General features: G+C 41.4%; 1 protein-coding gene across 18 annotated transcripts in view; it reads right to left on the minus strand.

Moving 5' to 3' along the window:
• Positions 1-16391, minus strand: part of TENM3 (teneurin transmembrane protein 3) — a 2716013-nt gene that overhangs the window by 163003 nt on the left and 2536619 nt on the right. For all 18 annotated transcript variants that reach the window (XM_083170719.1, XM_083170736.1, XM_083170731.1 and 15 more), the window contains 2 exons: positions 10604-10818; positions 738-948 (listed from right to left, as the gene is read on the minus strand). In XM_083170719.1, coding sequence (XP_083026845.1) covers positions 738-948; positions 10604-10818 — 426 coding nt within the window. The remainder of the gene's footprint in view (positions 1-737; positions 949-10603; positions 10819-16391) is intronic.

Genomic DNA, 16391 nt, shown 5'->3' on the forward strand with positions numbered 1-16391 from the left:
GACTTAAAAGCAGGTAGGCAATGTAACAAAGCAATGAAGAAGGCAAGTCAGATGCTTGGTTGCATAGGGAGAGGCATCAGCAGTAGAAAGAAATAAGTAATAATGCCACTGTATAGGCCATTGGTACGACCTCACCTAGAGTATTGTGTTCAGTTCTGGAGGTCATATCTCCAGAAGGATATAAATACATTAGAGACTGTACAAAGAAGAGCAACTAAAATGGTGCATGGCCTACATCACAAAACATACCAGGAAAGACTAAAATATCTAAATATGTATACTTTAGAGCAGAGAAGGGAAAGGGGGGACATGATAGAAATTTTCAAATATATCAAGGGTTTTAACAAGGTACAGGTGGGAGACATGCTTCACAGGAAGAGGAGCAACAGAACACGAGGACATGCACTGAAACTAGAGGGAGGAAGATTCAGGGGAAATGTGAGGAAGAATTACTTCACAGAAAGAGTAGTAGATAAGTGGAATAGCCTTCCATCAGAGGTGGTAGAGGCAAATACAGTAGTACAATTTAAACATGCTTGGGATAGGCATATTGATATCCTTACAAAAAATAAGGATCAAATATGGTTTGAGGTAACATGTTTAAAAAAGGAGCAGACTAGATGGGCCAAGTGGTTCTTATCTGCCGTCAAATTCTATGTTTCTATGTTTTAATATCATAGCTATTAGTACAAAAAGAACACTTTTTCCATAGCAGTTAGAGTAGGTGGCTTACTTACCTATTATTATTGTGTTGAAGGAAACCAATTCAGGGTTTTTGCCATCATTATAAAATGCTATGTGCCAGATTCCAGAATTCAGATACTGGATGAAGCCAGCTTCGTATAAATTGACAGACCTTGGAAGCCGAGCAGCCTTCTCAGACTCCAGCAGGTTGCGTTTCTCTCTTGAAATTAATCTGCTTCCTTCCAAAAGTTCCACAAAATCGTACTGTTAACAAACAATAATTTGTTTTTCAGAAATGGATACATCCAAATAAATTTTTTTTGCTATGTACTGACAGTCTATGTCAGAGCACTATCTGCAGGTGGAGGACTGTACAGCAGGGGGTAACAATTTAAAAGACTCAACGGACCATGCAAAAAAGTTTCTAGCAATATAAAACCTTTTTTTGTTCAGTGATTTTATCCTATACTTTCTGTAGAAAAAGAAAACCGTATTCAACAAATAAATTTGGCATTAGAGCAAGTCTTATTGATAAAAACACCAAGAGCTGGGAGCTGGCTATTGTAAATAAACCAGTGCAATGTGCAAAGTCTGTGATACTAAGGACCTTATTACAGATAGAGCCATCCTCATCTAGCTAGCTATTGTAATGCAGCTGAGAACAATAGGCCTTGGTGAGCCATGGCTCACCATTGCTATCCAGAGATGGCTAGATGAGGCTGGCTTCATCTGTATGGTCTGTTTGCAGCCATCGATCATTGCACGGGGACCAATGTTTGGCATACTGTATGCATGAGCTCTCCGTGTGGCCACAGTCAACGACGGCCTGTGATCGCAGACCGTAGACTTTACCTCCCTTCTTGGTCATATGAACCCTCTACATGCATCTCCTCAAAGTTGGTGGCAGTGCACCTGTGTGAACTCAGGTCTGGCATGTGCCCAGGGTAGACCAGGCAGGGGTAAGTACCAAAACAGCAGCATTAGGGATTACAGGGACCGCTTCTTTGTAGTGCAGTTTTTTTTTGCAGCAGTGCGATATTTAATTGCTCTGGTAGTTAAGTACCCACGCTTTGCAACTCGAGGTGAGTTGGATACCAATTTGTGCCAGTTACCTATGGATTTACCTTCAATCCAATTTAAAAAAAAAAAATATTAAAGGGAATGATATTTGCTTTTAGAGCTAAACTAAAATATCATCGGTGGAAACCAACAGAATAGTTTAACCTATGGCTACATAATCACGAAAAATGTTAGAACAATTGTTTGACTCTACCCAACTATAACCTTTGAATTGATTATCCCTCAGACACTGGAACGTCCTTGTCAGAAAAGAACGATCGCTTTTGCAAAAAGGAACTTTTCCATACAGTGAGCCTTCCAAGCTCACAGGCTTATTTTTGAAGGAAGAGAAAATAAAAAAAGAGTGTGGAATATGTATTTGACAAGGGCACTTGGCTCAAGTCTACGTCTGGTAATGTCTCTTGCACATTTTAATATGCGACTGTCTGAATATGTGTTATGTGGCCTGTCCATCACCTTTGTCTTTCTCCACCGGCTCCATAGAGAAGAGCAGTCACACCTTGAATCTTTTCCAAGGGAATTTACATTCAAAGCACATTTATCTTTTGCAAACAAAAACATAATATCAAATCTACAGTATGCTGTTAATCAGCTAAGGTGGCTTCAGACTCATCCCCCCCTGCTGGATCTATTTGCTTTGCGAACATTAACTATCATTTGTAATTTTCTCCACTGCGAGAGGCTGCATGGAAGGTAAATTATATAAATATAGCAAAAGACCTTGCAGCAAGGAAACTCACTGTTAAATAGAAGTAACCTGTGGCTTGGAAATAAACAAATGCAGAGGGGAACTGAGACTTCCCAGATATGTGGGAGATTCATTAGCTTGGCTGGTCCTTTAGCTCTTCAGCTGCTCCCGGGGAAAGATCCTGCAGCAATTTAGCCGGCTAGAACAGCAGAGGGGCGCTGATGATCGCCGCCGCCATCAGCCATTACTTTTTAACAAGTGGCAGAAGGTTCACTGTAGCCTTAACTTTTTATGATGTATAGTAGACAGATAAAAAGAAAGAGGAATGGTCTTGCGGTGAGTCTTGTTTTGCGTGTGTGTTTCTGAGGTAAAATATGCAAGCGGCGTTGCCTTTGATTGGTACAAAGTGAAAATTATTCATAGGGCACATTTGAAGCAGAGACCTTTGCAGCTCTTTTTGAAACCAGGGTAATGGCTATCACACCTGTATATTGGCTGCACGTGATGCAATGGCAGAAACTTCAATCTTTGCCTTCAGAATTATTCACGGGTCATTTTCTACATCCGCATTACCTGACCTCCATGGTGGCCCGGTCTAAGGTGTTATGAATAATTTTCAATTTGGTCCATTAAGAAATATTGCAAAAATAACAATAATAACAAATAATGAATCTAGAACATTCTGAGATATAACTTTATACTGCCAAGAAAACATGACCTGACTTTACACATGCAAAACACATTAAGGGTTATTTTGAAAAGAGTTGTTAAGAAACAAAAAATACAGCAATGAGAAGCAGCTCAGGAAATGCGGAGATCGCCTGCTGGCTATCGCATAATGTTTGAAAGGTCTCCAAGACCCAGCAGAATAAAGGAACAGTCATGCCTCTGCAGCAATGACGAGGGTTAACTGCAGTGAGACATTTTATGTCTGCATAACGGGCCGATGAGGCAAATACACATTATAGTCATATTCCTGATGGAATGAGAAAGGGAAATCTTTTTTTTTTTCTTACGATATTTGGCAGGTAATGTGCAGGCTTCATAGCACAAAGTCACTAACCATTAACTTTAAAGATCACCGTCCAAAGCAATAACGTACAATTCAGTTTCTATGCCTGGTGGTTTCCAAAGCGGAGTCTTTCTGTTGTGATATGTCTACGCATTGTGTGAAATGAACTACACAGAAAGCTTCAATCTACTTCACCAGATCTTAGCAGTGAATGAAATGGAAAAGGGAACCTCAGGCACGATCCATTAGGTTGGGTTTTATGGGACAAAAGTCAGAGTACAATATCAAAATCGTGATAATGCTCCATTAAACTCAACACTGCCGCTCTGACATAACATGGCTTAGCCACAGCCATTTATAACAAGACACTGTATAGAACAGGTCAAGTGGACTACTTTACCCATTGCAGACAATAGCAGAATTGCTTTTATTTAAGGGGGAAAAAAAACTTTTGAAATGCAATCTTTAAATCAATGGTCCTAATGTATCACGGAAGGGTAAGCCTGGTGGGCCATTTTGTGTTTTTAAATATTTGCACATGAAAAGACTTTGAACATGTCATTTACCAATTATAAAAACAGTCCATCAAACAGGCCACAACATGTTCACACTAATAACCTAAGATACCTAGGCACAAAATAAGCACACTAATAAACTAATACATCTATTCACAAAATGGGCACACTAATAACCTAAGATACCTAGGCACAAAATAAGCACACTAATAAACTAATACATCTATTCACAAAATGGGCACACTAATAACCTAAGATACCTAGGCACAAAATAAGCACACTAATAACCTAATACATCTATTCACAAAATGGGCACACTAATAACCTAAGATACCTAAGCACAAAATGAGCACACTAAAAACCTAAGATAAATAAGCAAAAATGGGCACACTAATGTCATAAGATCCTAGGCACAAAATAAGCACACTAATAAACTAAGATACATAGGCATGAAATGGGCTCACTAATAACCTAAGGTGACTAGGCACAAAAAGGGCACACTAACATACTAAGCTACCTAGGCACAAAATGGGCTGTGAAAGGAGTTGTTAGATGTACTTGCTGGGGGGATGCTTTGATTTTTCTTCTCTCTGATATAATTATTTATTATTATCTTCTGTGCTTTGAAGTTGCAATTCCGACCATTGTCAAATTGGATACCTGGATTGTTTTGGACAGCTGCGCTAATGCTTGGAGCATGGAAACGGAGCTTCCTGCGCTTGCTTTTCTCCTGCAGGTAGCTTTCAAATATCAGTTGTAGATTCCTCTAAATCTACCTTATGCTATGTCCTGAAACATTTCATCTCTGGAGTATAAATAGGATCTATATTTTTATACACACTGGAATAAATTCCCATAACAATTTTCTTCTTTCAACACATATTAGTTTTGTGGAAATCTGTCTCCTTTATTTGGGCTACAGAACAAAACGTGTAAAAACACAGAAAACATTTAATACACTAGGGATCGTTCCTAAGCTTTTGTCACTTTACAGCCCACACAAACATGTACTGCCATCAAAAACACAATCGTTTGTAATGTATTTGTTCCGCTCTGAATGTGGAGGATGGGGGGGTCAGTGCTTTGTCAGCAATTTTGGCAATTTGGTGGCCTTTAATCCAGACACACAGAAGAGTGGTGGAGGTCAGTAGTGGTCTAGATTTAATTGTCTTTGTTTTGGTTAATGAAACAAATTCATTCAGCAAATATAAAGGATGCATGCTCTCCTTCATTTAATTTTGCTCTAAGCCACCAAAGTCCTTTGTTATTTCCAAAAGTCTCTTTAAATAAGCATATTGATTCTTGCGTTGCAATGAGACTGACATTTTAGCAAGTGTCATCACAAGAGACCTTCAGTCTAGCATTGATTAGCTTGCAACGGGCAACCAGTGTCAATTATTCCTGCCTGGTGTATATGCATTATGCAATATCTAGACAAGCGGAAAACCTATGGTCATATGGGAATTTACACAAATGCTTGTTTCCTTTAGAAGCTTGAATCATGAAACAAATAATAGCAAAATAATTAGGGTCTGTGTTGGTCCTTCAGGCTGAGACCTCTGGCCTGATTGGGCTTATGGGACTAAAGACTGAGAACAATTCCATGTGACAACCAAACTATGATAATGCTCCATTAAACTCGACGCAGCCACTTTGACATAACATGACTGACCCACAGCCATTTCTATCAAAATATTGTACGAAACAGGTCAACTGGACTATTTATCCCTGGCAGACAGGAACTGCTTTCATTCTGGCAAACATCTTGATATCTATTTTTTTTTAATCAATGATCACCACATTGCAAGTTGGAGGTGCTTTTCTCTTATATCTACTCCTGACAATAATATCTATATAAACTGTGAGTTCAGAAGTCACAACATATAGTTAGGATGGATGTCAATATTTTAGCTTGCCTTCATTAGGCAGGATTCTGTATGATAAGGAATAGTAGTGTTCATTCTAGCACCTGCCATATTTGAAAACCCATGCAGTTCCTCTTCCCTGCCTTGGGTGTCGCTGTCTGCTGCAGTGTTTATAGCACAGGACTGGTTTGCATATTAGTGCTGACCATACTGTGCTAGAAGCACTACAGCAGACAGCAACACCCCAGGCAGGGAAGAGGAACTGCGTGGGTTTTCAAATATGGCGGGTGCTAGAATGAACACTAAATAGTACACACTTTATGGAAAAATGTTACAGATATAAAGCAGATTAAAAATCTGATAAAGTTGCTATTACCAAGGGCATAACTACCATAGGTGCAGGAAGTCAGCAGCTATAGGGCCCACAGCTGAGAGGGGCCCATCTTCCCTGTCAAAGAAACATGTGCTATATGCATGTTACCATTAAGTGGTACATAGGGGCTGTTTAATCTTTTCTCATGGAGCCAACAAATATCTAGTTACACCACTGGCTATTACTCAGTGCCAGTTGTGCTGCTCCTGTGTATGCATTTAAAAATCAGCAAGTCTGCCCAGCTGTCCGTCACTGTTATAGCAACATTTCCTTCCTAAACATGGCCGTACAGTACTGGAATAGAACTCAATGGACATATTTAGCTGTGAAATATGCAGCCACTGATATATACAAAATAAAAAAAATAAAAAAAAATGTAAAATATCCACGCTGTGTCTCCCATATCTGCCTGCTCCTCCTCTTTAGCTCTTGCAGAGGCCCAGATTCTCTAAGCTTCAAAAGTGATAAAAGGGAGAGTGATAAACAGCCAGCCAATCAGCTCCTGCCTGACATTTTTCAAACACAGTCTGTGACATGGCAGGTAGGAGCTGATTGGCTGGCTGTTTATCACTCTCCCTTTTATCACTTTTGAAGCTTAGAGAATCTGGCCCCAGAGTCCTCTTCCCTCATGTGCTTTTTCTTCATTCCCCAACGCCATCAGCGGCACCAAACCTTTGGGTTCTGACTGCTGGTGATGCTGCCATGTTTATAAATATAAAAGTGTATGTCCTGCAATGCTTGTACAGTCTCTTTTTCCTGGTTTTGTTCATACTTTTATGTTTACATGCTTTGTACGGTGCTATGGCCCATATAAAAAAGACGATGATAATAATAGCAATTATTATAATAATTATAATTATAAAATAAATATCAGCTTCCCTGGCTCTGAATACAAACCTATAATCATCAAGAATGCAGTATCATGAAGAGGATGAAAGGTTTATGGTAATAAATAATTCTAAATCTCTTTTAAGAGATTTACAATATTTTATAACATTTATAAACAATAGCTTTTTATCTTGAGTGATACTGAAATATATACAGTATTTAGTGAAGGGGAATGGGCAATTATTTATCATGTTCTGTGAATATGTTCGGGCAGAGAATGTACTGAGCTATATCACTGCAGGATAAAGAAACAAACTGACTTAGGGCAGTATTCAATGAGGCTGATTTGCCTTGTTCTATGGCGAATGTGTGCTATTTTCATGCTCCAAGGCGAATCTTTTTACTGAAAAAGTGATTCACCCTATTCAACGTGCACTTTTCGCCAACGGTGAAGAGTGAATGACGGACAATTCGAAATCTGATAGTAGCCGCAATTCGCTGCGGTTTTTCAATGGGGTTCTCAACGTGATTCGCCGTGAGTGTATTCAATGATCAGATGGCGAATTTCTTTCTAAGTGTGTCACCGTGTTGCAATCGCCATCTTTTTATGGTGAACTGAACTGTGATCTTTTAAAATAAAGGTTTTTTTTTTTAGTTTTTTTTTTCTGTGAAGGGGCATGCTATTTTTTTATATGCCTACTGCACATGAATATATATTTATTGGAAAAAAAAATTCTATCTTCCTGCTTGCCGCCGTCCCCCGGTACCCTGCGGCGTTCGCCACAGGGGTTAATAATCGCAGCCAGGGGCAGCGAGCCCCTGCGGCGTTGGATAGGGCAACAGGGAGTGCTGGCAGCGAATGCTCCAGCCCTCCGGAACACGACGACTGTGCAGCGAATCCTAAACAGGAACCAAAGTCTAAAAAACAAGTAATTAGTCTACAAAACTTCAACTGACTGCACCCCCCCCCCCCTCTCCCTCATACTGCCACCAATACCCACTTTCCAACCCCTAATGGCATACTTGACAAACATTCTGGAATGGCAGGGAGACTCCGAAAAAATTGGGTGGTCCTCCAAGCCCCACCTAGGGAAGCTAAGCAAGTACCCTGCTTTCCATGGTGGACCTCCTTTGCCACAACAGAGTACAAAGAGAAGGGGGCAGCAAAGTAGGGAAGTGTGCCTCAAGGGAAAGTATGGAGGTGAGGTCTTAGAAGTTCCACAGCCGCCACCTGCATTAAGTACATCAAGGATCCTCATAGACATCCTTAATTTTTGATAGGCAGACTTAGTGGCGCCCCCCCAGAGGCTGGCACCCTAGGCAGCTGCCTAATGGTAGAGCCGGCCCTGTCTGCACATGTAGTTCCGAACTGGTGCAACCACATCATGCTTCCATTCTGTTGGATGATAGGGCGACCGGTTGTACTGCAAACCCTGCTACCTAATCACTGTGGCACTGGCCGGACATAACAGGTCCTGTTCGACTACATCCTGCTAAAACACAATGTGCAACCTCATGTGTGATCCCAAAACGATGTATCCTGCCAAACAGGTCCTGTTCTGCTGCATCCCGCCAAAGAGGCAACATGTGGCCCAAGCCTTACGGTACACATTTTTTCAAAAATATTACTTCTCTAATTACTCTTGCCAGAGATTTAGGTTTCTTTGTATCAGTAAATACAACAAATAGGACACAGTAACCGGTAATTAGTCTATAATACACCACCTGATATTCATAAATTACAGCACTTACAAGACCAATGACATACTGTGTGTCACAACCTGAAAATATAATATTAATAAAGCCATATTGGAATATACTACTCAGTCATTGATTCTGTCATAATCTAATAACCTCAGATAATAAGGTAGATTTCTAAGTGACAACTCTGTAGGCTAAAGAGAAAGCAATATGCAACCCATGTCACATCAGTCTAACTATATTACATGTCCATCAAAACATGATCATGTCTGATTTAAATTGAGTTTATGATATTGTCTTTTCTTTGCTCCTGTTAAAGTGGCCAGCTGTTCCGGTAATGCTGTGGGAGTGCTATTGTCGCTCTATTCTGGTATTCCACACAGATACCAACATAATATAAATGACCTTGCTAACAAGGTCTGATTCTGCATTCTATACAGCAATATGCCATACACAGAGAGATCACAGCGCATTATGAGCTGGCAGCACTTCTCTCATATGCAGAGATGACAAAGGGAATCTCGGGCTCCAGTGTGGTTACAAGCCCAATAGGAAGCTATTATTACACACAGTCACTCTTCCCTACCACAGCTGGGGCCAATAATGCACAGAAGCTGTAAGACCTGAACATAGCTGCTGCTGCTGCTGCTATAAAGTAAGCAAGATTATCTCATTAATTGGACTATGGGACTGATTTCGGGAAAAAAACAACAATATTAATATTAAAACTGTTTAACTTTATGCAACTGTTGAAATGTGAAATGCTCTTTTTACAAGTATATGCTGTATGCATATTTCCAATGCTTCTGCTGCAATAAATAAATAATAATAAAAAAAACTGTTTAAAACTGTGACCCGTTCTCAGTCTGCTCGACCGAGAATTTGCAGGTGGGATTCAATGTCCCGCCTGCTGTGGGTCGAGTAGGGGGCGTGGCCGCGAGTTGCAGCCGGGAATCGTCGAGCTACGACCGGGAGCTCGTCAATTCCTGGCCATTCTCAGCAGAATGAGCCCGACAGCTTGTGATGTCGGGCTCGTTCTGCCGAGATCCCCTGTTAAATGCTGTCGCGGAAGACGGCATTGAATAGGGCCCCGCAGCCATCTACCCATCGGGAATGGCTGCAGGATTGAATACCCCCCTAAGTCTTTGAGTGGCAAGCGAATTTGTCAAAATAGGGGTGAACATGGCAGAGAACACATTTTTATTCATCATAATGACCTGTAATGTTTACCTTATATAGGAAATATGATGTTTACTCAAAAAATGTTTATTTTAATTTATATAACAAATGTGAGCGATGCTGGAATTTTTAGTGGATATGTTGCGCATCTCTCACAGAGATGTTGGCAGTCAAATGGTTAAACACAGAGCAAAAGTAATAGGCCAGATCTATATTAGTGCCCCCCCCTCCCCCCCACAACCTTCTTATAGAAAGTATAAATATGTCTGTTATGAAATATATATTTATATAAATATATATATAGCCAGAGAACACATACTGTACATATTTTAGAACTCAGTCACAGAAGCAATATTGATTCAATTAATGTATTTAAACTTGCAGAAGAGAGAGGTACCCCCCCTGGGAGCAGGAGCCCAGCGGCAGATGAATACATTGCCTCCCAGAATTCTGCCTCTGATTGGATGACTACTGCCACCTCTCATCATCTATTCTTAACAACAGTAAAGTGTGTGGTTTATGTTAAGAATTCTTTGGAACATTATACCAGTAGGATACTGAGATAAGCGAATTACAGGGTCCAAAAATAATACTGGAGACAGGAGTTCTCAGGTAAAAAAAATTAAACAAGGAGGTGAGAGTAAGGAAGAGAATAGCAAGGTGAGATTCCAGCATTACCTGAGTGTGTGATGGCGGTAATCCTTTTCTGCCATACACTCCAATGAGTGCATCTTTTTGAAGAGTGATATTAAACTTTAGGAACTGTGGCTGGTCGATGGAGAGTTGTGATCGCCAAAATACACCTGAAGGGATCTCTTGCACTGCTCTCCTGCCCACGTCCAGCTCTCCAGAGTCAATCGTATTGTTTTCTTGTCCAAGACCACCAGATTTTCCTAGAGAAATAGAAAAATAAAATCAGTTAAATAAAATTAACACTGTATATAAATTTGCTGTTGTAAAAATGGATCATTGTGTGCATTTGTGTGGTAGGGACTATAGACTGCAATCTCCAAAGGGCCAAAAAGGAACGGAAGAGGACAGTTCATATTGCAATCAGTCCTTATTATTAAGTAATTACCTCCTTAGTGGAAAAAGTATGCCAGATAAAGTGGTATATTTATTAAGTGGAGAAAAACTGACATAAAGGCTATTGGCGAGTGTTAGCAGTGGTCGCCACCCCTAGGTCCCTATGGTGACAAGCACCGCTACTGTTTTCATATACCAATAGTTGGTAATTTCTACCCCAGCACTCCCCCAAAAAATGTAATACCTATATATATATCCAAGTTGCTTAGTAAAAAGCGGGGGCACTCACCAATGCAGCTAAGTCAGCAAGTTTATTTATCATCAACCATCAATCCTGACTATATATATGTATATATATATATATATATATACATATATATAAATAAAACTGGACCACTGAAATGAGCGGCACTCACGAATTTGAGAAATAGTATTTTATATAATTCAATAAGGTACACGTGACATCATACAGGTTCCATCAACGTTTCAAGGCATGAAAACCTTTTCATCGGAATGTGCCCAGTGAGTGTAAAGTGCCAGTGCAGAAAATGGAGAACATATATATATATATATATATATATATATATATATATATATATATATATATATATATGTAGAAACGAAATAAGAGGAGCGCACCAACAATGAGCAATAGTGTATTAATCCTTTACTAAAAATGTATAAAAGCTCACATACATCATAGAAAAGACTTATCAGCATTAGTCATGGAGCACTGTCACCGCATGGAGCCGTCCAGCTTCAGCGAAGCACCAGGGGAAGCGGCAGAATGTCAGCACAGCATCTCACTGCACGAGATGAACACGGACCGGGACCAGACTCAGTATGTCAGGTAGCCATACCCCAGCGCGTTTCGTCACCAAGGACTTCGTCAGGAGGCGTGTTGATCGGTAAGTATGGTAGGGTTCTTATGTGCGGCTAACTAGCAGTAATCAACAACAGCTGTCCATCAATCAAGACAAAGCATGTTCATACAATCAGTGCACTACATGTGCAATAATAAAATGCAATGGAGTATTACAAATAAAATCGATCATCTTAACAGAATTCAAACCCGGGAGCAAAAAATCAATCCCGAGCGGAAGATACAAACATTTCCATACACATTCAAAACTTTTAATATGAAATATTCAAAATTATAAAAACTATTTTCCTTATAAAAAACATCTTTGCATACTAGAACACATATTAGAAAATGCAATTGCTTTAAAAAGACAATGTATCTAAATGTGTGCAACCTATGGAAAAAAAGGTAACATATTTACTAACTAGAGACCTAGGGAAGAGAGAAAGACAATTATGCCCCTTTCCCACTGCAGCTAAAAACGGTAAATTGACGATTTTCAGCACAATTTACCGTTTTAAGGCTGCAGTGGGAAAGTGCCAGAGTTGAAATACCGTTTAAAGCTAAATGCTATTTCAACCCATTTTTAAAGCAGAGTCCTACACGTTAATATAACGTTTAAGAGGCAGTGGGAATGCCTCTTAAACGTTATTTAGCCTCCAGGCAGTCCCAGTGCCTGATGAGAACTAGTAGTTCTTACTTTGTGCATGTGTAATGAGTGCACGTGCATAATAATGAGCCGCCCATTACATATGCGCATATGTAATGAGTGGCTCATTATTATGCACGTGCACTCATTACATATGCGCAAAGTGAGAACTACTAGTTCTCATCAGGCACTGGGACTGCCTGTACCCTGCATGGACCCCCGCTGCCTCCCCACTGCCCTGCATCCCTGCCTGGATCCCCGTGCAGGTAAGTACAAGGGGAGGGGAGGTGGGGGCACAGGGCAGGTACGGGGGGTTAGGCAGCGGTGTAGCTAGGTGCCATGGTGCCCGGAGCAAGGGCATATTTCGCGCCCCCCTACCCCGGTAATTGGGGGCGTGGCTAACATGTGTTTGCATGTTACATTTGAAAAAAAAAAACTTAAGTTAACTTAAAAATAAGACACTATATAAGACGCTGTAATGGAATCTGCTGCGCTATATAAGGTGCCGTAACGGAATCTGCTGCGCTATATAAGACAATGTAATGGAATCTGCTGCGCTATATAAGACGCTGTAATGGAATATGCTGCGCTATATAAGGTGCCGTAACGGAATCTGCTGCGCTATATAAGACACTGTAACGGAATCTGCTGCGCTATATAAGACACTGTAACGGAATCTGCTGCGCTATATAAGACACTGTAACGGAATCTGCTGCGCTATATAAGACGCTGAAATGGAATCTGCTGCGCTATATAAGGTGCCGTAACGGAATCTGCTGCGCTATATAAGACACTGTAACGGAATCTGCTGCGCTATATAAGACACTGTAACGGAATCTGCTGCGCTATATAAGACGCTGCAACGGAATCTGCTGCGCTATATAAGACGCTGTAACGGAATCTGCTGCGCTATATAAGACGCTGCAACGGAATCTGCTGCGCTATATAAGACGCTGTAACGGAATCTGCTGCACTATATAACATGCTGACAGCTGTAAATAAATAAATATACATACAGCACAGCAGGGCAGCAGCAGATGCCAGAGAGATTCACCCCCCCCCCCTCCTCCCCTCCCCCAGGACCCACGAATCCCCCAAACCCCAAGTTTATTATGCATATTACATCATTAATTAGCTGTAAAAAAAAAAAATCCACCTTGAATAATTATAGCAGGGCGGCATCAGAAACTCTCCTCACCAGCACTTGGGAAGTTGGGATTGCTGTGGCTGATGACGGAGGAGGGAGTGAGAAGCAGGCGACTAGAAGGAATCTGAGTGCTGCTGCGCTGCGCTGCCCGGAAGCCCGTCCGAGCAGCAGCAGCAGCAGCACCAATTTACATTGGAGTGAGTCAGCCGCCCAAGCGTCACGGACCGGGCAGGGGGCAGGAGGCAGGAGGCAGGCGCCGAGCAAGGCAGCCGCCGGCGCACGCTGCCCCAGATGATCTTTGTGCGGGGATGATTTTTGCGGAGGGGGGGCGGGCCGTCGGCGCCATCCGACCAATCAGCGCCCGGAGCGTGAGCTCCGGTGGCTCCGCCCTCCCTACGCCTCTGGGGTTAGGCACTCTTTACACTTGGGGGGGGGGAGGGATTAGGCACTCTTTACACGGGGGGGGGGGGGTTAGGCACTCTACATTTTACACGGTTCACTGCAATGGGAATGGTACTTAAATGGTATTTAAAACGGTAATCTGCTGCAGTGGGAATGCTAATACCGTTTTAAATACCATTTAAGATTACCAGTACTTTAAACTGGTCTGCAGTGGGAAAGCAGCATTAGTATCGCTTAAAAAGCATTAATGTAGCAGATAGATAAAAAAAACCTGCATACAGTTCAAAGCATCCATTAGATTTAGAAGCCAATAAACAAAGTAGCTTTCGCTACAAACATCTAAGGTCAGAACAGGAATTTAAAAACAAAAAAAAACATTTTTAGAAAGAAAGAAAAATGTGGACATGATCTTTCTAAAAATGTTTTTAAAAAAAAATCCTGTTCTGACCTTATATGTTTGTAGCGAAAGCTACTTTGTTTATCGGATTCTAAATCTAATGGATGCTTTGAACTGTATGCAGGTTTTTTTATCTATCTGCTACATTAATGCTTTTTAAGCGATACTAATTGTCTTTCTCTCTTCCCTAGGTCTCTAGTTAGTAAATATGTTACCTTTTTTCCACAGGTTGCACACATTTAGATACATTGGGGCAGATGTATTAAGCCTGGAGAAGAGATAAACTGGAGTTAAAGTGGAGATAACATGGAAGAGATAACGCACCAGCCAATCAGCTGTGTTTGAAATATGACAGTTGGGATCTGATTGGCTGGTGCGTTATCTCCTTCCACTTTATCTCCAGTTTATCTCTTCACCAGGCTTAATACATCTGCCCCATTGTCTTTTTAAAGCAATTGCATTTTCTAATACGTGTTCTAGTATGCAAAAATGTTTTTTATAATGAAAATAGTTTTTATAATTTTGAATATTTCATATTAAAAGTTTTGAATGTGTATGGAAATGTTTGTATCTTCCGCTCGGGATTGATTTTTTGCTCCCGGGTTTGAATTCTGTTAAGATGATCGATTTTATTTGTAATACTCCATTGCATTTTATTATTGCACATGTAGTGCACTGATTGTATGAACATGCTTTGTCTTGATTGATGGACAGCTGTTGTTGATTACTGCTAGTTAGCCGCACATAAGAACCCTACCATACTTACCGATCAACACGCCTCCTGACGAAGTCCTTGGTGACGAAACGTGTTGGGGTATGGCTACCTGACATACTGAGTCTGGTCCCGGTCCGTGTACATCTCGTGGAGTTAGAAGCTGTGCTGACATTCTGCCGCTTCCCCTGGTGCTTCGCTGAAGCTGGACGGCTCCATGCGGTGACAGTGCTCCATGACTAATGCTGATAAGTCTTTTCTATGATGTATGTGAGCTGTTATACATTTTTAGTAAAGGATTAATACACTATTGCTCATTGTTGGTGCACTCCTCTTATTTCGTTTCTACATGTTCCTATGCTGGGGCTTGGGCAAGCCCTTATTGGAGTCGAGCTGCACCTGAAAACATCACTGTGATCTGGGACAGAAGATTTATATATAGGACTTTGCGCAGAGTTTAAACCTGTATATATAGGGGCGCATAGCCTCGAAACGTCGGGTTTTCGTTTGTGACACCATGTTGTATTTTTAATACACATCATTTTGATTACCAAATCCGTGAGTGACGCCAATTCTTTACAACTAATATATATATATATATATATATGGAGAAACAAGGGCAGGTGATGGACACACAGCGCTGATTACTGATTTCCACACCAGCTGGAAAGGGCTAGACAGAGATCCACACTGTAGCTTGTAGCACTAAATCCAATATGGACTGCAGCCTCCTCAATAAACTCCCGGGACTCACGGGAGGAATAAAGTATCTATTGGGAGAAAGAACAAGAGGGGCGCTCCATAGTGCGTAAAAGATGATTTTTATTACAGGTAAAAACAGTACCACGTCTGAGCAACAAAGTACCCGTACCGTTAATTTCAACACTGTGGGCTGGGTACCACAAGATATCAATATTGACAACCAGGCATAACTCCTACCACCACGCCGGGGCACCGCCGGGAACCACGAACCCCCGCTGGAATCACCAAAGCTCAGGCAGCGTGTCAGGATACCGGACGGGAACAGCAGTTGGGGAGAGAGCCGGGCCTGTGACGTCCGCTCTGTTCTACTGCCCGGCTCTCTCCCCAACTGCTGTTCCCGTCCGGTATCCTGACACGCTGCCTGAGCTTTGGTGATTCCAGCGGGGGGTTCATGGTTCCCGGCGGTGCCCCGGCGTGGTGGTAGGAGTTATGCCTGGTTGTCAATATTGATATCTTGTGGTACCCAGCCCACAGTGTTGAAATTAACGGTACAGGTACTTTGTTGCTCA

Source organism: Crinia signifera, chromosome 1 (genome assembly GCF_055691185.1).
Source record: "Crinia signifera chromosome 1, ASM5569118v1, whole genome shotgun sequence".
NCBI classification, from domain to species: domain Eukaryota; kingdom Metazoa; phylum Chordata; class Amphibia; order Anura; family Myobatrachidae; genus Crinia; species Crinia signifera.